This window comes from Micromys minutus (genome assembly GCF_963924665.1).
Source record: "Micromys minutus genome assembly, chromosome: 15".
In the NCBI taxonomy this organism is placed as follows: Eukaryota; Metazoa; Chordata; class Mammalia; order Rodentia; family Muridae; genus Micromys; species Micromys minutus.
In genome coordinates this window covers 53,696,605-53,719,880 of record NC_137984.1, presented here as the reverse complement: position 1 = coordinate 53,719,880, position 23,276 = coordinate 53,696,605, and the positions used below count along the sequence as shown (strand labels likewise).

The following is a 23,276-nucleotide window of genomic DNA, read 5'->3' as shown; positions in this document are numbered from 1 at the left end:
TGCATTTGGTGCATTTTCTGTGTGCATTAAGGTTCCAATAATATTCCTCAATTTTGTGCATTCCAGAATACATATTTTCATACCTTTGACTTATTTTTTATATTGGCTTCCTGGATAAATTTCAATGTTTAAAATAATATTTCTTTAATTAGAAAATACTAAAGCCATCTATTTCAGCAAGTAATTTTTGAATTTATAATAGACATGCAAATGTCTGTTGGTTGGTAATGATTAGCCTGTGTCAAATGAGGTGCAAATGCTGAATTTTTGTGTTGTGTTTATGTTCTGTGCTTAAGAGTAAAATTAGTGGTTAAAAAATATGGGGTGGAAGGGTCCAATGTTGAGGAAAACTAGAGTTTAAATTTGATGAATGCATTGTAAATAGGTTATAATTGGTCTTTCAGGTGTGTGTGTGTGTGTGTGTGTGTGTGTGTGTGTGTACAGGTCACTCTACACACACAGTTCCTGTATGAGGAATACAAAGATGTATTTTACTATATACTAGTTGCTGCTGAACTGACATCGTTTCTTTGGTTTCTCTCTTGTAGGACAGGTATTACCATGTCTATGTAAGGAATGAGGACACTGAATGTCACATAGCCTGGGCAGACTGCACGGACAGTTAAAGAATGACTCAGAACCCTAACTCCCCCACTCCCTTTTAAAAGAGGGCAAGGAGCTGGCACTCTACAGAATACCTTAATTAGGGAGCTTAAAAATATTTCTGAAATGTAATAAAGGATTCAAATGAGCTTTTCCTACTTTGAGAAGTGATTATTATTATTATCTTATCTTTTCTTCCTCCTTGTAAATGAAAACTAACCAGAAAAACAAAACTGAAGTAAACACGCCTATTGCTAGAGACACAGAACAGTGAGAGCAGGGTTAAGTCTGCATGAAGAAGGGCAAGGGATGGTCAGTTGTCAAGTCTCTCAAAGCTCTTATTCAAGCTGTCTGGAAGAAAGCAGGAAGTACTACTTACCGTCTACCTGCCCGTCTATTCATGTGTCCACATCATATATATGTTTATATGTAGACTGAGATAATCTTTCAGCTTCGATTTTATAATTGAAAAGAGATATGACATTTTAAATTTGCAATTGAAGTAGTTCTTATAGTACTAGATGATGCTTACCTGAGCCAGGCAGATATTGTAGGTAGTTCTAAAAGACATAGTTCTTTTTTATTGTTTTTATTTTTTTTTAATAGAGTTTCTCTGTGTAGCCCTGAATGTCCTGGAACTAACTCTGTAGACATGGCTGTACTGGAATTCACAGATCTGCCTGCCTCTACCTCCCTGGTGCTGAGGTTAAAGGCTTGCTCCACAACCATTCAGTATCAATGGCATTCTTAATTTCCAAACTACGAAGAAGTCTTAAGGCTCTTGAAATTCCTCAAGCAGTTTTAATGATGTAAGCATTTTATAATTCCATTACTATTTCATTTAAATAGACATATCAATTTACCACTTTTTCAGTTATTTTTGTGCAAGTACTTGAATAAATAAGTCAGCTCAGTGGGAGTTTGGTATAAAAATATATAACCAAGAACGAATTGTAAGCACAGGTATAAAGTTTGCCCTATAGTACTTTAGAAATGTTTACAAGATCCTCTATCATGGGAGTTGACTTAACGTCCAGTCAAAGAGTAAAGGAAATAAATTATGCATTATGATGCATTTGTATACTGCATCTCTTTTTGTTTGAGATGACAATTTAAATGATTTGAATACACCTTAGGATTTCTAATGTTTCTGGTGACTGGCAATATGTCTTTATTGAAAAGGGCAGACCACTTGAAATATTAAAGAAACTATATCCTTGATGACAAGGAAGAAACCACCAGTCATACTTACGTGGTTTTAACTCATCAGAGATATTACCATGTGCGTGTTCATGTTTTCATTTAAAATTTTCTCACGGACTAAGTCCGGCCGTGACTCTATCTCCAACGATAATTCAAACAGATCTTGTGAACCGCATTTTCCCCTGCCTATGGGAAAAGGGGACATCATACCTGAGGATCTTTGGGGATTTCTAGCATGGGACTGGCTGCTCCTACCCAACCACCTCTTCGGTAGTCTGGGAGGCGAGTTCGAGAGCTAGGTTGGCGGAGAGGCTCCCGTTTGACAGCGTCTATTTTAAGCCGCGCCTGTACGTGCAGGTGTCAGCCTCTCCGCGGGCGGTGGAAAGAGCCCAGAGACGCAGCGCCGGTCTCCAGACCCCCGCAGCGAGGCGGGGCCGCGGGCCCCAAGGAGGGCGAGCCGGGAACGGCGGAGCAGGTGGCCCTCCACTCCCCGCACGTGGCCCCCACGGCGAGGCTGAGGAGGATGCAGAGCGGACCGCGAGCCGCGTCCTTCTCCTCGGGACTCCTCCCCGCGCACCTGCTCACCTGCCGGTCCGGTCCCAGCGCGTGGGGGAGGGACGAGGGGTGAGGGATGCGGAGGAGGAGCGCCGGGAGAAAGAGGGGGTGCAGCGAGGACTCCGCCCCCCCAAGCTGCGCGCAGGCGCAGTGGCCGCTACCGCAGGCAGGGGGCGGCAACATGGCGGATTGAGCGGCGGCGTCGGGGCTTCACAACAACAGCGGCGCTAGTGGCAGCGGCCCGAGCTGTGGCCCCCGGCGGAGGGCGGAGGGCTGAGCGAGGCGAGGCAGCATCCTCGCGGGGACCGGGCCGGTGATAGCGGGCGGAGGAGATCCGTGCGAAGAGCTCCGGAGCGATCTGCGAGGAGATCCGCGAGGCGAGCGCTGAGGCGGACCGTGAGATCGCTGGGGAGACAGCTGCGGCGGTCTGTGAGGAGACCCGTGAGGAGACCGCTGAAGCGACCCGTGAGGCGGTCCCCGGAGGCCATCGGCGAGGCGCCCCGCACGGTCGCCGGGCCCGGCTGAGGCGCGGACGGGAGCGGGCCCGGCGCCGCGGCGCTGGTGGATGCTGGGGCTGCGAGGCGCCGGCCGGGGGGCGGGGGCCGCGGCGGGGATAACGGAACCGGCGGAGGCGGCGCGGCGGCGCTGCACAGCTCCTCAGCAGCGGGGCGGATGGCGAGCGACAAGCCGGGCCCGGGGCTCGAGCCGCAGCCCGTCGCGCTCTTGGCCGTCGGGGCGGGCGGCAGTGGAGGCGGCGGAGGCGCCATGGGGGAGCCTCGGGGGGCGGCCGGCTCCGGCTCCGGCCCGGTGGTGCTGCCCGCGGGCATGATCAACCCTTCGGTGCCGATCCGCAACATCCGTATGAAATTCGCCGTTCTGATTGGACTCATACAGGTCGGCGAGGTCAGCAACAGGGACATCGTGGAGACCGTGCTCAACCTGGTAAGGGCCCCCGGTCATCCGCGCCCTGCTTCCCGGTGTCCCCGAGCCTCCCGCCCGCCCGCCCTCGCGCAGCCACGGCCGCGCCACCTCCCTCCTGTCACCCGCGCGGTGCCCGACTCAACCCCGCACTTCCGACGAGTGGTCGGTCATCAGGGCCTGAGCCGTGAGTGGAGGGGTGAGGCGGCCCTCAGGTCCTCTGGGAGCGTTGCCTCCCTTCTCTTAATTGTCCATGCTGTGGATGAGAGGGTGACAGCCAGGCCCCTAGAGCCCGAGCCTCCCCAGCCCCCTAGCCCCCACCCCCGTGCTCCTGAAATGTGAGAGGCGCACTGGTTCCAACTTGAGCAGCTGGGGTGCTGGGTTTTCCTGGGAGGACGAAGAATGATGCAGATTTTGCATCTGTCTTTAAATACGTTCCGCGGCAGTGATGGACAGTGTTGTGCCTGTACTCATCCCTACCCCCATCTCTAGGCAACCTTTACCTCTTTGTAGTATAGCTCCATTTATGCGGATCTCTTACCTTTGAGGGTGTGGGGCGCAGAAGGTGTTAAGATGTAAGGGACACGGTATCATACAGGTTGGTTTCTATGGTTGTGTGGCTTGTGGATAAAGACCGGAAGAGAAAGATTTAGAAAGCAGCCTAGGTTTTGGCTCCTTTCATGGTAAGAGAGTTACTGCAGAAGTGTGTATGACTTAATGTTTTGCGCTATCTACAGAGAGCCTAAGCAGTGTTGAGGATGACTTGGTCCAACCTAAGGAGAGGAGGAGCCGAAATAGAGCAGAAGACTAGGTCATGGCTTTTGTGCTTTGTAAATGCATTTCTTTTGTTTATGTTTTTGCTTTTCTGAAGCAAAGCTTGTGAAACCGATTTCCTCTAGCCCTTGACATTCAGTAAGGTTGGGTTTTGGAAGGCAAGTTGAGAGACAGCAGCAGTCAGTTGACCATTGTATTCGGCAGGAATATAAAAAAAAAAATGCTTGCTAGGGATTTTTCTAACACTCACGAAGCCTGGATTTTCAGTGAAGTAATGATTTTTATTTGATACATAAGAAAATTGAAAGAAAACTGTAGCTATGGCAGTGGTACCTTGAGACTTGGATTAGATAATGTCTGTTGTTCCTGAACCTTTAAAATTCAGGGAAAAGTTGAAGTACTTTTTTTTTTTTTTGCTAGTGTGTCAACTCAAAGATAGGTCATCTGTCTTCTCTATATGTATTGCTGCTTGAATGCAAACCCCTTGTTTTACTTTTGTGTACCCTTTAAGTAAGTCTCCACACAATAGTCAGTGTAAGTTCTTGAGATTGTCATTCCCTAGGTGTAACCAGTTCTTTTCAAAACAGTAATAGGTTGTTTAGGTTTTTTTTTTTTTTTTTTTTTTTTTTTTTTTTTTTGGCGGGTTGGGGGAGGAAGACTGTTCGGGATAGGTTTTATCTTGCTTCTAAAAGGTAATTAGTTTTATTGTTTCTTTTTCCTTTTTTCCTTTTAGAAGGAAGCTACGCAGTCTCAAGAAACACAATAATGTTAATATATTAGCTGCTACTCAATTTATATTTAAAGAACACACATCTTAAGTTTTTCCGTTTTTTTCTGAGGCCAGTAGGATTTGTTACTTTAGATGTTGTGATGGTGGCATTTCTCTGCCTACTTGTATACATTATGTAGTCTGATGAGAGACAGGAGGACTCTCAGGAGCTGGAGACTGATTTGAATGTGGAACCAGTGTGGACTCTGTGAGCAACAGCCCTGCCTGCTGGATCAGTTCTTAACAGATGGGGTTCTTTAGATACACAGTAGACTAAAAACGGAAGTGAAGTATTTCTCTTGTGCTAAAAAGAAATTTAACTCTTCAGTGTAATGAGATATGCCATGAAAGATGCAAGCATTTTTCCTTTTCTTTTTTAGATATTTACTCTTAGCTTATAGATGTTGGAAATGTGATACCAAATCACGTATACCTTAATTCCGCAGATTGATTATTGGATTAGAAATACTAGGTGTGAATTTTCTTTGCATGGGTTTAAGGGATATGGTGTATTTTTAGATGGGAACTTTTGGGATAAAGAGTAGATGACAAAAGGTTTTCCTGGGTGTATTTCCGAATTAGCCCTGTGAGGTGTAGATTTTAAATTATAGGCTTAAACATTATTGTTCAAAGATAGTCAAAATTGAAATTATCAAATTTCAAGTTGGTTCTTAAAAGAATATACATCATTACAATAATTATCAAAGCTTCGTTTTTATTTAAGAAGTTAATATAACCAGTATAATTAATTTAAAGTAATGAGTGACTTGTTAGAAGTTGGAAGCTATTAATATTTCCAAAATGAATTTCTTTTATTTTTAGTTTTAACTTAAAATGTGAAAGAGCAATTAGGTGGGAACAGTGAAATATCTCTTACACTGATTGCCCTGGACAGAAAAGAAAGGAGAGGAACTAAGGAAACTTTGAGTTTTGGTGTAATCACCTTTGACAAAATACTTGTTTTTCTAGTTCATTCATTCTTTCTGTATAATGAGAAAATATGAAAATAGTAATATTTGGTCCTCAGATGTTGTCTCATATTTGCCTTATCTGAAAGAAATTGCCAAGTTAAAGTTTAAGTATGTAATAAAATATAGAACTTCATCATAACTCTGCTTAGAATTTTTCTGCTCTTTATCAAAGGCAGTGATAGAAATCAGTTGTCAAGAAGCTTTGGCATCAGGAGGAATATGTAAAGTGGCATCCTAGGAGAGTTTATGTTGAAGAGTTTTTATGGTTAGTTTTCTCTTGTAAAGCAGGCATACTTGGTCTATTGCTTCCTTTGTAAACATACTTGACATGTATTTATAGAAAATCTCTACTTCCTTCAAGTAAGTGCTATGCACACATCCTGTCTTATCTGTGTTTTGAACATAGAAATTTGTTTTTAACAAACACATTTTTAGAAAAGTTAAATGGAGAATTAATATTTAAGGAAATAATTGCAATAATGCTTTTAAATCTGCTTTAGGTCATACAATTTTTAATTATAATTGTAGAATTCAACCATACTCTTGTAGATTTGTTTCATGCATTATTGAATTTAATTTTGTTATGAGTTTATAGATTATTTTAATTAATTACTATAAGATGTATCATTTTTATCTATAGTTGTAAGAATAATATTCCTACATTTTAAATATAAGTGATATAATTGTTTCATATATTAAAAGATGCAACTAAATGTATGAGGGCATTTAAACTATTAAATTTCTTTTTGTGTATAGGGATCATGGTAGTTTTGTGAGAAGGGGGAATTTTGTTATTTTTTTTGTATTAAACAGTGATCATAATTCTCCTTCCTTGAGACTCTTAGTTGCTTGCAAGTTGATAATCAATATAATTTATATTTTACTAGTATAGTTTCATAAAGTTAATATACATAAAATGAATTTATTAACAATATATAATTGTTACTGAAAAAAGTCATGAATTTGAATGGGAAGAGGCAGGAGTATATGGGATGACTTGGAGGGAGAAAAGAGGAGGGAGAAACATAGAAATTAAATTACAATCTCAAAAATAAATGACAAAAAAAAATCACAATTATGTTTTAGGTAGATTCATGGAAGTATTTAATTGTAATGAAACCATATTATTATTCATATTAAAAGGATTTCTTGCATGTTAATATTGACATAGAAGCCTATCTAAAGTAGCTTATATATTTATTGTTATTTAGTATGGAAAGCTAAATGTATGCATAGTACAAGTTTTGGAATCATAAGGAGCTTAAGGTATCATTTAATATCACTAAAAACATGTATCATTTAATAACACTAAAAACAATCATTTACTGACACTAAAGCAACAAATATAATGTAGCTTTGTAATTTTAAGTAAATACATAGTTTATACATGTTTTTTTGGTACCAGTTAGGCCCTTGAGTAAATACATAGTTTATACATATTTTTTGGTACCAGTTAGGCCCTCATGTTACAAGGTTCTTTCTTGACTCTTGCTAACATAGTAGGTTTCACAGTCCAGTTCCATTTTCTTTCCCAGGGTAGCATATTGATTTGCATATACTTTTTGGTTCATTTAGAATGTTGTGAGTCTATTGCAGCTTTCCCCATATGATGCCTGTACTTCATATACTCTGTATACTGTTGGCGTACTCTTTTGTATCACACACCAGTTACTTTCTGATTACAATTATTTATTTGTTTTGTACCTTCTAGCTCTGAACTTTATAAGAGCAGGATATAATCTTTTACATATTTACTTTTTGTGTTTCTCACCCTTTGGTAGTTAAATGCATTTTGAATATGCAGGATACTATTGGAAGGCGGTAGTAATTAGGACTAATTTTGAAAGCACATACTGAGTTAGTGTCCCATATAGTCTAAATGTGACCTTTGAATGGTTCTTTTTGTTTCTATTTGGTCAATTTCTCCTCTGAGTTTGATTATTTCTTGCCCTCTACTCCTCTTGGGTGTATCTGCTTCCTTTTGTTCTAGAGCTTTCAACTGTGCTGTCAAGTTGCTAGTGTATGCTCTCTCCAGTTTCTTTTTGGAAGCACTCAGAGCTATGAGTTTTCCTCTCAGTGCTGCTTTCATTGCATCCCATAGGTTTGAGAATGTTGTGTTTTTATTTTCATTAAATTCTAGAAAATCCTTAATCTTTTTATTTCTTCTTTGACCATGCTATCATTTAATAGAACATTGTTTAGTTTCCATGTGTATATGGGCTTTTTGTTGTCTTTGTTGTTATTAAAGACCAGCCTTAGACCATGGTGATCTGATAGGATGCATGGGAGTATTTCAAACTTCTTATATCTATTGAGGCTTGTTTTGTGACCGATTATATGGTCAATTTTGGAGAAGGTGCCATGAGGTGCTGAGAAGAAGATGTATTCTTTTGTTTTAGGATGATATGTTCTGTAGATATCTATTAATTCCAATTGGTTCATAACCTCTGCTAGTTTCACTGTGTCCTTGTTCAGTTTCTGTTTCCATGATCTGTCCATTGATGAGAGTGGGGTGTTGAGGTCTCCCACTATTATTGTGTGGGGTATTTTTTCAGCTTTAGTTGGGTTTCCCTTATGAATATGGGTGCTCTTGTATTTGGAGCATATATGTTAAGGATTGAGAGTTCCTCCTGACAAATTTTCCCTGTAATGAGTAAAAAGTGTCCTTCCTTATCTTTTTTTTGATAACTTTTGGTTGAAAATCTACTTTATTTGATACTAGAATGGCTACTCCAGCTAGTTTCTTGCAGCCATTTGCTTGGAAGTTTTTTTCCCAACCTTTTACTCTGAGATAGTGTCTGTCTTTGTCTCTGAGATGAGTTTCCTGTATGCAGCAAAATGCTGGATTCTGTTTATGTATCTAGTCTGATAGCCTATGTCTTTTTATTGGGGAATTGAGTTCATTTATGTTAACAGATATTAAAGAATAGTGGTTGCTCTTTCCTGCTATTTTTGCTTTTAGAGATAGACTTGTGCCTGTGAGTCTTTCTTCTTTTGATTTCCTAGCTTAGGTATTTTCTTGTGTTTACTAGGATGTAGTTTCCCTCCTTGTATTGGGTTTTCCACCTATAATTTGTTGTAGTGCTGTGTTTGTGATCAAATATTGTGTCAATTGAGTTTTGTCCTGGAATATCTTGGTCTCTCCATCTATGGTGATTGAGAGTTTTGCTGGGTATAGCAGTCTGGGCTGACACTTGTGTTCTCTTAGGGTCTGCATGATGTCTGTCCAGGATCTGTTGAGAAGTCGGTTGTGATTCTGATTGGTCTGCCTTTATATGTTACATGACATTTTCTCTTACTGATTTTAATGTTCTTTCTTTGCTTTGGGCACTTGGAGTTTTGACTATTATGGTCCACTCTACTTGAAGTTTTGTAGGCTTCTTTTATGCTCATGGTCATCTTATTCTTAAGAGTAGGGAAGTTTTCTTCTCAGATTTTGTTGAAGATATTTACTGTGCCTGTTAGTTGATATTCTTTGCCCTCTTCTATTCCTATTATCCTTAGGTTTGGTCTTCTCATTGTGTCCTGGATCTCCTGGACATTTTGGGTTAAGAGCTTTTTGGCTTTTGCATCTTCTCTGACTGTTTTGTCTGTTTTCAATGTTGTCTTCAGCCCCTGAGATTCTCTCTTCCATCTCTTGTAGTCTGTTGGAAATGCTTGCATCTGTGACTCCTGATTTCATTTTTAGGTTTTCTACCTTCAGGGTTGTCTCTTTTAGTGTTTTCTTTCTTGTTTCCATTTCCATTTTAAATTCCTTCTTCAATTCCTTCATCTCTTTGATTCTGTGTTCCTCTACTTCTTTGATTTCTTTGAGTGTTTTCGTGTTTCCTCTTTAAAAGCTTCTATTTCTTTATGCTTTTCCTCCTGTTCTTGTTTAAGGATCTCCATCATCATCTTGAGGTATCATTTCGGGTCTGAGTCTTCTTTTTCTGGAGTGTTTGGCATTCTGCTGTTTGCTGTGATTGGAGAGCTGGTTTCTGATATTGCCAGGTTGTCTTGGATTCCATTGGGTAAGTTTTTTCGCTTTCCTCTTGCCATCTTGTTGTCTCTGATTAGAGGTGGTCTTGTCAGTGATTGATTCCCGTCTCTCCGGTGTACCTGGCCTGTGTACCTGGATCTCTGCTGTTCCCGGTGGCAAATGGCCTGAGCATTTGGTCCACACGCACGGCCCCCCCCCGGGCGGAAACCGAGTTTCTAAGTCAGAGTTCCTGCTCCCCTGAACCTATGCGGGGGCGTGGGGGGCGCTTTTCGTGTGCTGGGCCCAGACATCTCTGCGTCCCGGCTACTCGAAGCGCAGTCTCACCAGGCCTGCGTCCCTGGATTTCCACTGTTCCCGGTGGCCAAAGTAGCTGTTTATATTGTTGCCCAGTTACCTGGAACTGAGGGATGATGGAGTCTTTGGATACCTTGGGATACTTTATCTTATACTAAAAAATCTTGCTTTGGTATAAACCACATGTTTGAGATCAAAGAAGAAAAGGTAGTGTATTCAAGAAAGAGATTTCTTCTGAAGTAGCTGAAACCTAAGATAGAAGAGCATCAAAATATCAAGAGCTTTGTAGGTTATGCTAAATGGAAAGAAGAAAGGCAGATGTTTAAATGAAAATCATTCCATTTTAAGTCTCATTGAAATACCTCATGCAGTGTACTTCTAGCTTCCAGGCGCGAGTCACAGTGAATCCATCTTAAAGAACCTTAAATGAGGATGCAGCCAGAATGGTAGAGTAGCTGTGCCCTCTCAGCCTTAGTTTGGTTGTGTGGCAGGGTAGATACTAAGATGAGGGTTAAGGCAAGGCCGATTTCTGTACAACTAAAACTTAATAGCTCAACTTCAGTTAGTATCCTCTAACTCAGCAAGACTTGTTGTTTTGGTTACTAGTCCAAGGTCTTGACTGAAGTACATAACTGAAAATTCAGTAAGGTTTTAGGGAAACGGTATCTCCAGAAAAGTCTCAACCCAATCAAAAAACCCATGTTCTTTTTTTTTTTTTTTCTTTCTTTTCTTTTGCCAGTCAGCTCTTTATTATTCATGTCTCTGTTAGAACACATCTGCTCATAAAAGCAAACTTTAATGTGGTAGTAGCTGAAATTGTATCTGATGAAACAGTGGAAATAGGTCCAGGATGACTGATGGAGGAGATACAGTTGGCCATTCATACAGGAAAGAGCAATTGAAGAAAATATTCTCTCTTCAATTCTTTTAATTTAGATACAATGTCCAGAAGCTGAATGGGTTATATTCTAATGATTACACTTTTTCCTTTTACTGAAAACACATAATATATCCTAATAATGCTTTCTTTTCCCTTCATTCCTCTCAGTTCCTTCCCACCTTCCTCCCATCTGGGTCTACTCCCTTTTCATCTCTAATTAGAAAACAGACCTCTAAGGGATAATAATAAATTGATATATAAGATAAAACAAAACTAACACATTGGAATTGGACAAAACAAACAGAGAAGGAGGTGATCCCAAGAGAAGGCACAAGAAACAGTCCCACTCATTCCTACAGTCAGGAATTCTACAAACAAAACCAAACAAAGTGCCACCACACTGGGAGCTATAATATACACTCAGAGAGCCGGCTGCAGGTCTGTGCAGGCCTTGTGCATGCTTCCTCAGTCTGTGAGAGTTCGTATGTTTCTTAATCATGTTGATTTGCTGGGCCTTGCTTTCTAGGTGTCCTCTATCCCCTCGGATTCTCACACTCTATCTTCTTCAGGGCTCCTTGAATGCCAAGAGGAAGGATTTAATTGAGATATTTCTTTAGGGCTGAGTATTCCAAGTCTCTCACTTTCTGCATTATGTCTCTCTGTGGGTCTATGTACGTATTCTCACCTGCTTTAGGAGGAAGCTTCTTTGATGAAGGCTGAGCAAGGCACTGATTATGAATATAGTAGAATGTAATTAGGAGCGAGCCTTCCCTCCCTCCCTCCCTCCCTCCCTCCCTCCCAGAACATTAGCATTTGGTTTTCTCCTAGGTCTCTGGGTTATGCAGTCTTAGCTTCTTGGTCACACAAGTAGTGCTGAGTATGAGTTCATCTCGTGGAGTCAAATCAGATACTGGTTTGTGACTCTCACAAGCTTTGGCTCCACCATATCTTGAAGGTTTTGTCAGTCTAAGGTTTTGTGGATTGGTGTTTGTGTTTATCTTTTGGTAGCATGCATAGTCCTGTACCAAAGACACTAGCACATAAGGTGAAAATGGAAACAACTCTATGAAGCCCTATGTAGGCACCTGCTCCATTTCTCCATGTTCAATATAGGTGTTGTCTTCAGCAGTGAGGCCTTGATGTCAGTTTATGGAGAGCAACAAAAAAAGTTGGTGACAGCATTTTCATTGGACCCCTTTGACCAACAGCTCAAGTAGATATAATGCAGTCCCTATACTGGAAGTTTATTTGGTGACATGAGATGGCGAGTTGGGGCTCTGTCTCATTCATACTTTGGCAATATCAGTTCTATTGCATATAATGTAAATATGAGCTTCTCCTGTATTTGGTTTCTGTATTACTCCTCAAATGGCCCTTATTTTTAGCTGTCTCTTCCTGGATTTCATCCCCTTCTGCCTCCTCTTTCTCACTTCATCCTCTCATTCTAGCCCCCATTCACTTATAACTATCTATATTTTCATTTCCTATCTCTATTCACCCTAGTTCCTTATTTTCTATATTACACAATATAGTTTGTAAATGTACTATATATATATTTTTAATTCATACTTCTGTTGAGGGATACTTAGATTGTTTCCAATTTCTGGTGAATTAGATGAACAGTGAACATGACTGAACAAGTGTCTTTGGTGTGATGAAGTGTTCTTTGGCTATATGCACAAGAATGGTATAGCTGAATCTTGAAGTAGATTGATTCTTATTTTTCCAAGAAACCACCACACTGAATTGGTCTTATGAGTTAACACTCCCACCAGCAATGGATAAGTGTTCCCCATAGTCCTTGACACTTGCTTTATTGATCTTAGCTATTCTGACAGGTAGAAGATGAAATCTCAGAGTAGTTTTGATTTGTATTTCTCTGATGGTTAAGAGGTTGAGCATAGTGTTTCTGAGCCATTTGAGTTTCCGTATTGAGAATTCTCTGTTTGGATCTGTACCCATTTTTAAATTGGGTTATTTGTTTTCATGTTATTCAGTTTTCTGGTTCTTTATATATTTTGGATATTAGCCCTCTGTTGAATATGGAGTTGGTAAAAATCTCTCATTCTTTAGGCTGAGCTTTGTCTGAATGATGATGCCCTTTTGCAGTGCAGAAGCTGTTCAGTTTCTTGAGGTCCCGTTTATTAATTGTTAATCTTCGTGCCTGTGCTAATGATGTTCTCTTCAGAAAGTTTTTCTGTGTCAAATAGTTCAAGGCTATTCCCCACATTCTTTTCTGTCAGGTTCAGTATATCTGGCTTTATGATGAGGTCTTTGATCCATTTGAAGTTGTGTTTTGTGCAGCATGTTAAGTATGGATCTATTTGGATTCTTCTATGTGCAACTGTGATGTGAATCATTTGGTAAAGATGATCTCTTTCTTTTTTCAGTGTATATTTCTGGCCTATTTATAAAAATCAGGTGTCTATGTGTTTGTTTTTGTACTAATATCATACATTTTTATTACTGTACTCTGGTATACATCTTGAAGTTGGATTTGGTAACATTTTTTCTGTTCTTTCATCATTAAAGATTGTTTTAACTGTCCAGAATTTTCTCTAGCCAGTTCTCATTCTAGGCCTCTGAGACATTGCAAAGAAGTGGGCTGCTTAAGCAGCAGACCTGCTAGATGGAAAAATCTTCTACGGAAGAAAATAGAGAAGTGAAGTTTTCTGAGGGAGTGAATAGAAGCTTCCAAAAGTAGTTGGCTAAAGAATCCCATTGGCCAGGATGTGGAATTATGGCTGTTATGATTATGGATACGCTTAGAATTAGAGACTGATTTGCAGTCTGTTTGGTTAAATGACAACAATCGCATTTTGTGTGTGTTTGTGTAGTGGGTACAGGTGTGTGTGTGTGTGTGTGTGTGTGTGTGTGTGTGTGTATGCACGTGTATGCATGTTTAAACTATTGCATATTAACTATATGGGGGAATGTTTGAATTTTTAATTTCTTATGTAATACATATTGTTAGCTTATGAAGTTATGACTAAGAAGGCTGTATGTTTTGAGGGGACCAAGGATAATGTTTGTAATATTAAAATTAGGTTGAGTGTAGTAACTTGACATTATCTTTTTTAAAATTTATTTTCCACTTAATGGTGAAAAGGTGGTGAGCATATTGCCTGTTTCAGATAAATACAGTAAAAATATTGGTATCATAAAAGTTCTGTCTGTCTGTCTATATGTGAATAATATGACCTAAGTGTTACAGATTTTTTTTTTTTCAGGCTTTGGCTGCTCAGCATCTGGTCTCTTTTGCTGTTAACAGTTTAAGATTCTTGGTACTTATTTTAGGAATCATATTTTCTCATTTTGTACTGAGGGGTTTCCTTGGACCATATGTCAAAAACTGGCAAATGATTCTTCAGCAATAGATACTATTTACAGAATGTAGGTGTAGTTTTTAAATAGTTTGATAACTTACTTTTATTCAGATACAGAAAATTTCATGGAGAGCTTAAAATGTCAGATGTAAAGGAGGAGTTGACTGGAAGTCTGCCTGCCACAGTAAAGGGGATGTGCTTGATAATGGAGGTAGCAAGAGGGGGACTGCAGCCGGAGTCTTTGGAACTACTAATTTTTTTCCTCTTTTGCTTGTGCTTTTTTGAGTCCTGTTTTAATGATTTCATGTCAAAAGAGTCTTAATACTTAAAATTATAAATTGAAAATATCATTTAGGCAGTATTACAAGACAAACAATAGGCATGTGGATTTGTCAGAAGGTCTTGGTATGTTTCAGAAAGAACACACAAACATTGTTAGTTGCTATCAGTGCTCACTTTCACTAAACAAGAACATGAGGCAGTAGCAAGAACAAAATGATTATTGTTTGTTAGGAAATGAAGCAAAACAGTCTCGAGTACTGTTATTGAGCATGAAATGTTAATTTCTTTTAAGCAATATTTATCAATAATTTGAGATTTTTGTGTTTAGTTCTTAGTTCCTTGTTTAATTATTTTTTTATATAAACTGGCCTAGAGTTTACTATATAGCAGGATACCCTTGAATGTTTAACCTTTCTGCCCACACCTTGTTTGGTGTTGGGATTACAGGTGAACTTCACCACACCCTGTTTATGTGATGCTGGGAACTGAAACAGGGGCTTTATCCCTTCTAAGCAAACATTGTACCAATTAAAATCCTTAGCCTTAGGCTTCTTCAGTTTAGGAAATTTACCCATAGTCAGGTTAGAGTGTAAATGTAGTTCAATGCTATAAAATAATTAACAGCAATCTAATGGTTCAGTAGTAGGAACAAAAGTAAATAATTTTATAGCCATGTTATAATTATTATACGGTTTACAGTCATAAATTTTCTGTTCTTTTTTATGCTATACTTCTCTAAAGTGGTTATCTGCCTGATTAGACAATTGTGCATATAAAATGAAATTATAACATGTGAAAAGCTCAGGACATAGATAATTGTATTTACTACTTATTGTATTACATTTTACTAATATACTTTACTGAAAAAAGAGTAATAATTAAAACGGATTAAAAAATAATCTGGGAACCTATCAGAAAGATCTCAGGTAGCCACCTCTCAGGTCCTCCTGAATCCTGTAGTCATTTCAGATGCCCATGGGCACTCTCCCCTCTGCCTCTCCCTCCTTCCTTCACCGCCTTTCCCCTTTCCCTTTCTCAGCTAATGTTCTACTTTGAGAAGGTAGAAACATGGGAACGGATTAGGCATAAAGTAGCAGTTTTTTTTGCTCTGGAACCTGCTGCATCTGTTCCCTCTTCACTGAAGTCTTACTCGGAGACACAGCAGGCATAGATGATAATCCTAGGCAAGTGATACCTCCCTCTGGGAGTTAGAAGATTACTTGGGTAGCAAGCCTAAGGGGCAAGTTACAGGATTAAATGCCATTTTATGTTTTAGAAAATAATTTCAGTGAACATTTTGACTGACATTTACAGTGCAGTTGCGAAATTGAACTGCATAGTCTAATCTACAGAATACTGCTTCTTTTGTAGATACTGCCCTTTACGGGTAGGTTCAGAAAGGACGATTGCAAAATGGGAAGCAGTGAGACAAGATTATTTAGAAGCTAAATAGCTTTTCTAGACTTAAATCCTTAGATTCTAAAATAAAATGTTCTCTTTATTAAATAAAACATGCTACCTAGAGATTATCCCCAAAACGCCATTGTGTGAGGAGATGGTACTGAGTGGGACTGCTTCTCATTGGTGACTCAAGACAAGCTGAAGAGAAATGATTATTAGATGGATTTGCATATAAATTTACTTAGCATGAACTATCTGAAAATTATGTATTATACAGTATATAAATGTCTTTAATAATTTTTTACCTTTTAACTAGTCAAACTGGATCATTTGGATAGTTTGTGAAACCAGAATTAATGGTACAAATTAATACAGAGAAATACAGAGAAAAAGTGGTTTGGTGCCATTCTTGTTGAATATTAGAGGTAGTTTAAGAACTATCACATGTGCTTGAATATGCATTGAACCACCATACTTACTTGAATAATGTAACTTCTAATTATTACTGTTTTTCTATCAGTTTGCTAATATAGAACAATCATTGATACTAGATTTTAATGGGACCATAAATGTTTAGATGTGGCTCCTTTTAACAAGGTCTTTCGTTTGTTTGGCGAAATAACTTGTGCTTAGAATTGATGTATAAGCATTTCTACTGTAATGCCTAGCTCTTCACATTTGGGGGAGGAACTGATATGTATAAGTTAGTCTTGCTTTCACACCATTGTTCTTAATGACCTCTTCCAGCTTGACAGAGGGGGTTGTCTAAGGTCACAGAACTGCTTAGCTTCAGGGATGATCTTCAAAGCTAGACCTTCCATTTCTAAGTTCGCTGTTGCTTAAAATACATACTTTGTTTGATGGTGGTGATGATACTGCTGTGTGCTAGCAGCATTTATTGGACCTTTGTATAGCAATTGAATAGCAATTGAATAGCAATTGAATCATCTTCTCTTAAGATATAAAGGCATCAAAAATCATCTTTGTCTTTCCAAGTAAAACATATTTTTTTGTGTTTATAGAGAACAAGTTCTGTTCCTAGGAAATAGACTTTTCATAGTTCTAGAATTTTTTAGTTATTTTTAAGCAACATGAATTAATATAAGAATAACTCCTACTTTTAAAAGTTTACTGTGTTGCATATGACCTGTGAAATTATCACTAGTGTTCAGCTCTTGTATTCTTTTTTTTGCCTAAAAAATTTCTGCTTGTGTTTTTAAGACTCAGCTAAAAATTATTAGCTATTGAAGCAAAATCTTCCCCAGTATCTCCCTAAAACCTGTTCCTCCCTTTCAGCCTTCTTCCATATTCTGTTTATACTTCAGAGTCAACACTTGCACATTCTAATTGTTTGTTTACTAGTTGAAGTACCTAGAGAATTAGAATCCTTCCCATGAGGATCAAAGTATTATCTTTCTCACCTTGCTATTTTGAGTACTTAAAACAGAACCTGACATTTTGTGGTGTCTGATCGCCCCTCCTTTTTTGTTCCTGAGAATCTTGTCACCCTTGCTGTAATGCAGTAAGTAGGCCTGTTTCAGTCATATTCTTCGTGGGAATTAATCTTTTCTTTGTTGTACTTTCTCATTCTTCTGATATCTTTTTTTGGCCATTTGCTTTAGCATTTCTGTTGACTTTTACAAAAGGATACCAGTGACATCTAGGTTTATATAAGTGTGACTTGTGTTTAAAAGAAAGTTGTCTGAAAATTTAAGATAGGTAAGGAGCCATAATGTCTCCAGATGTGGTGAATAGTCTGACTACTTTGTCTTTTGATTAGATGAGACTGTTGGTCAATACATTATCTTTCACAGACAAAAAATTAACCAGTTTCTTGACTTTACCCACTACAGCATTCTCTTTCTTTGTCTTAATAATTATTGTTCCCTTTGCTTTAGTTTATTTGTGGCTCTGGTTTATAACTTTCAGGTAAAAGCAAGCTTTTTAAATCAAATTTGGTCAAAATGCTAAAAATGATCATTAAATAATTTACTGACTAATCAAGTTAGTGTTTTAGTGGCAGAGAGTTTTAATTCATTGACTATAAAACAGTTTTGTAATCTCTGCCTTCAAATAGCTCAAAGCTCAGCAGAGGCAATAGAAGGACCAAAAGAAAAATTAGGACAATAAAAAGTAAAATTGCAGTAATATAAATGAAATGCTGTGGATATTTATTTTATTTGGAGAATTCTTTACTTGGTGGGTGATTTGTCAGTTTTTTCTTGAGCCAATAACTGTTCCCCAGAAATGAAGTCAAGAATAGAACAGCTCTCCAAACAGGAAAGTTTGCACAGGGGCTCCTAATGCTAACTGAAGTTTGTTATTTTCTTGAAGAAATAATATTCATCATTCAGTATTTGTATTTTGGCTTTGCTAAGCTTGCTCATTGGAGGTGGCACTACTTCTTAGGACCCAGTTTACTACATTATTCAGGCGCTTTATTTTTGTGGGCTATCAGACATACAGACTCAAGCCGGTAGGAAATTTTTTCTCTCTTAACTAAGAGATTTTCTGCAAGAAAATCAATTCATATAGTTAAAGAGATTATTTGGTGAACTTGAAATTAGAATGGCTGACGATGTACTTGTTTAAATCTAAAGACTTAACAACCATCTAAACTGACAGTGTTAGTTTTACACAAAGACCAGAGAAGAGGTGACTGTAGGACCCCATAATCCAGCTAAGATACTTGGGAGTCAACTGGCGAGAGGGCCAGGCTCATCGTTGCATTTAGGCATTTGACTCACTCATTAATTACCTGTGTTGGGGAGAATAATTTGCTTTGCTCATTCTTTTGATTCTTTTTAATCTCATTTGGAAGCATACTTGCAGACATACTATCTGAGCATCCAGTGGTTCGGCCTCGTTTGACAGATAAATGAATCCTCACAGGGGATGCATGTTTTTCCTATCCATACTTTCCTCCTCCTCTTTTTGCATTGATTGTTGAAAGGTATATTTTGTTATACTCTTTTTTGAACTTAACAAGCATTCAATAATTACTGGATAAAGGATGTATAAAATAAAGGTATGGTACAGTGGAAAAAATGACTATAATTTTGACTATGTCATGATCCTGAGAAGATTAAAACGAATAGATAAAAATTAACATATTTTTTGTCCCCCAATTCCCTGGCAGCTGCATTCTACTTTTTCTCAAAGTAAATTTGACTATCTCATATTAAGAGGAAAGACATAATGGTTGTTATTTTGTGTCTTCTTTATTTCCTTTATCATAATGTTTCCAGTGAGTCATACAGAGGTTGTGATCCCAACTAGTGCCTATTAGCAGAACCAGTGAGATACTGTGTCTATGTTTGTGTGTGTTGTGTCTGGGACTCATGACCTACTCAGTGTTCTAAAAGAGACAGAAATGGGCTATCAGTTAGAAAAAGTAATTTCTATAGATTCTTTTGTTTTGTAAATATAATGTGTAATAGGTATATGGACTACAGTCATCTTTCTTTAAAATTATTTTTCTGCCTCATAGAGATGCTTTTGATTGTATTATTTTGGAACTTCTACATATAACCCACAGCAGCCCTAACCTTTGTATTCATAGCATTTCTTTCTCTCTCTCTATCTTACAAAGCCTAAAATAATTAGAGTGACAAGGTAGTCCCAAAGGGTGTGGGAGGTAAGGACTGAGCAAGCACAGAAGGAAGAAAACCAGGAACCTTTTCACATTAATTATTATCTCGTTACCTAAAACACTATGAGGGTAACAGCAGTCAATTTCTCATAGGCTGTTACACATAATGGTTTCAGTTCCTTACTGAATATTCAACTCACCATTCTTCTAAACTAAAAGCCCTGTAATTCACTGTGTGAGTTAGAAACCGCTAGTCTATACCTTAAACAACAAGAAAAAATTTATTTAAAAATTAAGTTTATTTTACAAGCTTCTAGAAAGCAGGGTCTATAAATATTTAAACTTATTTTTATATAACACAATTTTTGAAGATGGGTTTATTCTTTTAAAAAGTACATTTTAAGATTTGTGTGTGTGTAGGGGGGTGGTGGTGCCTGTGCGCTGTGTGAGCATGGCAGTGCACATGTGGAAATCTGAGGACAACTCTCAGAAGCCTGTGTTTTCTCTCTTTCAACTAATTCCATTGGTAGGCCTTGTATTCGGACAGTTGGGAAGGCAGAACTACCTTTGTGAGTCATAGACCACAACTGTCCCAGAGTCACCCTTTACCTTCGGAGCAGAAAAGTTTTCCTCTCAAAATGGATTAAGGATTCTCATCAGTAAGAGGCTGGTGGCAGATTGAACATTTCAGGTTTTGATTGGGGGAAATAATAAGAGAAGAGACTCTTGCTGAGCCGTGTTCTGATTATAGGCGGGGTACATAAGCATTGCCAATGCCAGCTTATAAAGTAGTGTGAGTCTGGAGGAGGCAGCCACGGTGAAGCTGAGTTAACTCAGGAATGCAGGAGTTAAGTTTCCATTGTCATTAGTGTCTGCCCCTTCACTGATTGTGAGTGTCTGAGCTTTTGAACATTGTGAAAAGTCAGAGAAAAAGAGTAAATGAACTGAGAACTGAAAAAAATGTTTCTAATTTCTCAAGCACAGTAATATAAGTTTAGTTTTTTTCTTAGCTGGTTTGGTAAGATTACAATTTTGTCAACTACTTTTTTTTTTCTATAAGAAAACCTTGTCCCCTCATCCTCTCTTCAAGGATGGATTTTTTTCTTCGCACAGCAATCTTTCAGTCATTTGTCCCTGGTCGTTGTCCTCATTGTCATCATCATTGTCTTTGTCACTTACCAGATTGGCTTTGTAGGCAGAGTTCTTCCTGCCTCTGCATCTTGAGTGTGGGGGTTAAAGCTGTGCCCCACCATGCCTGCCTTTGTCTGTTCTTGTTTTTAAAGTGTTGGAATTTGTCAGGATGAGTAGCTCTAAAGATTCTTTTCTTAATGAGAGAACTGGTAAATTCTTGTGTAGAGGGTATGTTGAACAAATTTTAGTCATGTTTGCTGAGTGTTTTCATTATAAGAGAACATGTATGTATACTCAAAATTACGCTTACCCTGATTACTGATGTTCACTCTGAGAGATAAATTAATGTATTTTAGTTACTGCATGACAAATTGCTATTCAGAATGAAAACTGAACCCATTACATTGAAAATTATGCTACCAAACTCTGAAATAAATTAAAAATGACATATTTAGAAAATATGGAATTTAGACATCTACAGTAGAGATTTCAGAGTAAAATTAATGGGGCTTGAATTTGTACAATAATGAATTATATACTTTACAGTGTTAACCTCATATCTATATATCTAGAAGGATAAAAGTTTATGGGAATAAAGTATGATAATCAGCCTTACTGTACTGTGAGATGGTCTTAGTTGTTAAAGAGGGACTCCTGTTTTGAAAAAAGGCCAGAACTCTTACAAAAGCTTACCTTTATGGTCATAACACAGGCAGATATTATACATGAGTAAGTTATTATTCAGTTACATAATTTTCCTGTTGGGTTTAGTTTTTTGGAATGGATTACTATATTATAGGTTGTCTAGTTTTGATGTTTTTACTTACTTTTCTGTGTCCCTCATCACTCCCTCAGTTTAATAGCAGCCTGTTGGGTGTGAGTATATGTATTTGTTTTCAGTAAGTCCTCAGGTTTATATATATTTATATAAATATATAAATATGTGTATATTTATATGCAGTAAAAGTGCATATTTATAATATATATATGTTATTATTACACAGATACTTATTGAATACTTACTCTATAGACTGGTAGAAATTGTAAATATGTGATTACATTAGAATCTCTGCCTTGAAGTTTATAATGCTGTAGGATCGACAGATATAGGCAATGAAATATGTAAATTATTTGACAGAAATTAACCCAATAGGCATGTCCAACCGTTTTATGCTCTGCTATAACATTTTCATCTACAAAGTTCATGCTCAAGAATTCTGTAGTCCAAGTTAAAAAGTTACCCCTAAATCTTGTATAATGTTTTTACAAAGCTTATGATTTTGTTTGGGCAACATTAATAGCTATCTTGGGTCCATATGACCCCTTGGGCTGCTGGTTGTGGATGATAATTTCTTCTCATGACGTAGATGTCTTCAAAAGGAGTTAAGAAAAGCCTTTGTGAGTATGAGAACTTTCAGGACTAGATACAAAAAGTAAGATATTTCAGTAATTTCATGTTGAAATGATATTTTTGGAATTTAGATGTCTAAAATAAGTATTTAACTTCACTTGTTTTTTAAATTTATTTTCTCTCAACAAGCTTGATAGAAAATGTAAATAGATGCATGTGAGCTGCATTTGTGACGTGTTGTATTTTTATTGGATACCATTTGTTTGGAGAGGAAGTTACAGAAATTTTTAAGATTTTGAAAATAAATGAACTATTCTAAATATAGATATGTATTCTAGAAAGCTATATTTCTTTATATGCCTACATACACGACTGTACGCATGTATACAATGTTTCCCTGTTGTTCAAGCCACTCATAGTTTGGGTTTTCCTGTTATGTGTCTGTAAACCTCATTCTAACTAATGGCATTGACTTAATAGCACAATTTAGAACCCACATGTCACCAGGGAAAAGCTTGTTCTCCTTGCTCTGGTAAAAATTGCCTAAATAATTGATGGAAATCAATATGGCAACAAATTAAAATGCATTTTATTGTCAGCAGATACTGTGGTGAGTAAATTGTAAATGTAAATGTTAATTCTACCAAAAACAATTGGTAGAATTAAGCGTAGGAGGTTTTTTTTTTTTTTTAAGTGACATGATAGTTTTTTTTTCCAACATATATTTTTTATGCTGTCAGAATGAAATAATGAAAAAACTGCTTTTTTTCAGCTACTGTAAAAAGTTTTATGTGAATTTTTATAGATATCCAGATATTTACTGTTATCAAAACCAAGAAGTCAGAAAAAAAACTCTTAAGTTTACCTGGAAAATAGAATATTTTTCTAAAGATTTATTTGGCTGTCAAAAAATAACCTACTTTGCATTAGATTATCTTATGTTTGTATTGCTCTAATAACTGCCATGTAAAGATGCCTCAGTCTGAGTCCTCCATTCTTTTCCAGTCTTCCGTTTGGTCCTCTCCTCTTCCTCACGTCTTTGCTCTTGTGTGGATCTATTTGTGTGCATATTCTCTGGTGTCTCCTTTATACTTCAACACCATCTGTCTTAAATGTCTGCTGTGCTGTCCCAGAAAGTGAAGACCCCTCTCTTGTGACGACAGCTCTACTGTTGCTAGTATGGCGGCAGCCACGGTGGCATGACGGCTGCTGCCAAGTCCCTCCTGAGCTCATATTCTCTACAGGCT

General features: G+C 38.0%; 1 protein-coding gene across 3 annotated transcripts in view; it reads left to right on the top strand.

Moving 5' to 3' along the window:
• Nucleotides 1–3,033: 3,033 nt before the first annotated feature.
• The window catches only part of NBEA (neurobeachin), a gene marked incomplete at its 5' end in the record, with an annotated part of 531,924 nt that continues 511,681 nt past the window's right edge, over nt 3,034–23,276 (top strand). For all 3 annotated transcript variants that reach the window (XM_080929212.1, XM_080929210.1, XM_080929211.1), the window contains one exon: nt 3,034–3,303. In XM_080929212.1, coding sequence (XP_080785338.1) covers nt 3,034–3,303 — 270 coding nt within the window. The remainder of the gene's footprint in view (nt 3,304–23,276) is intronic.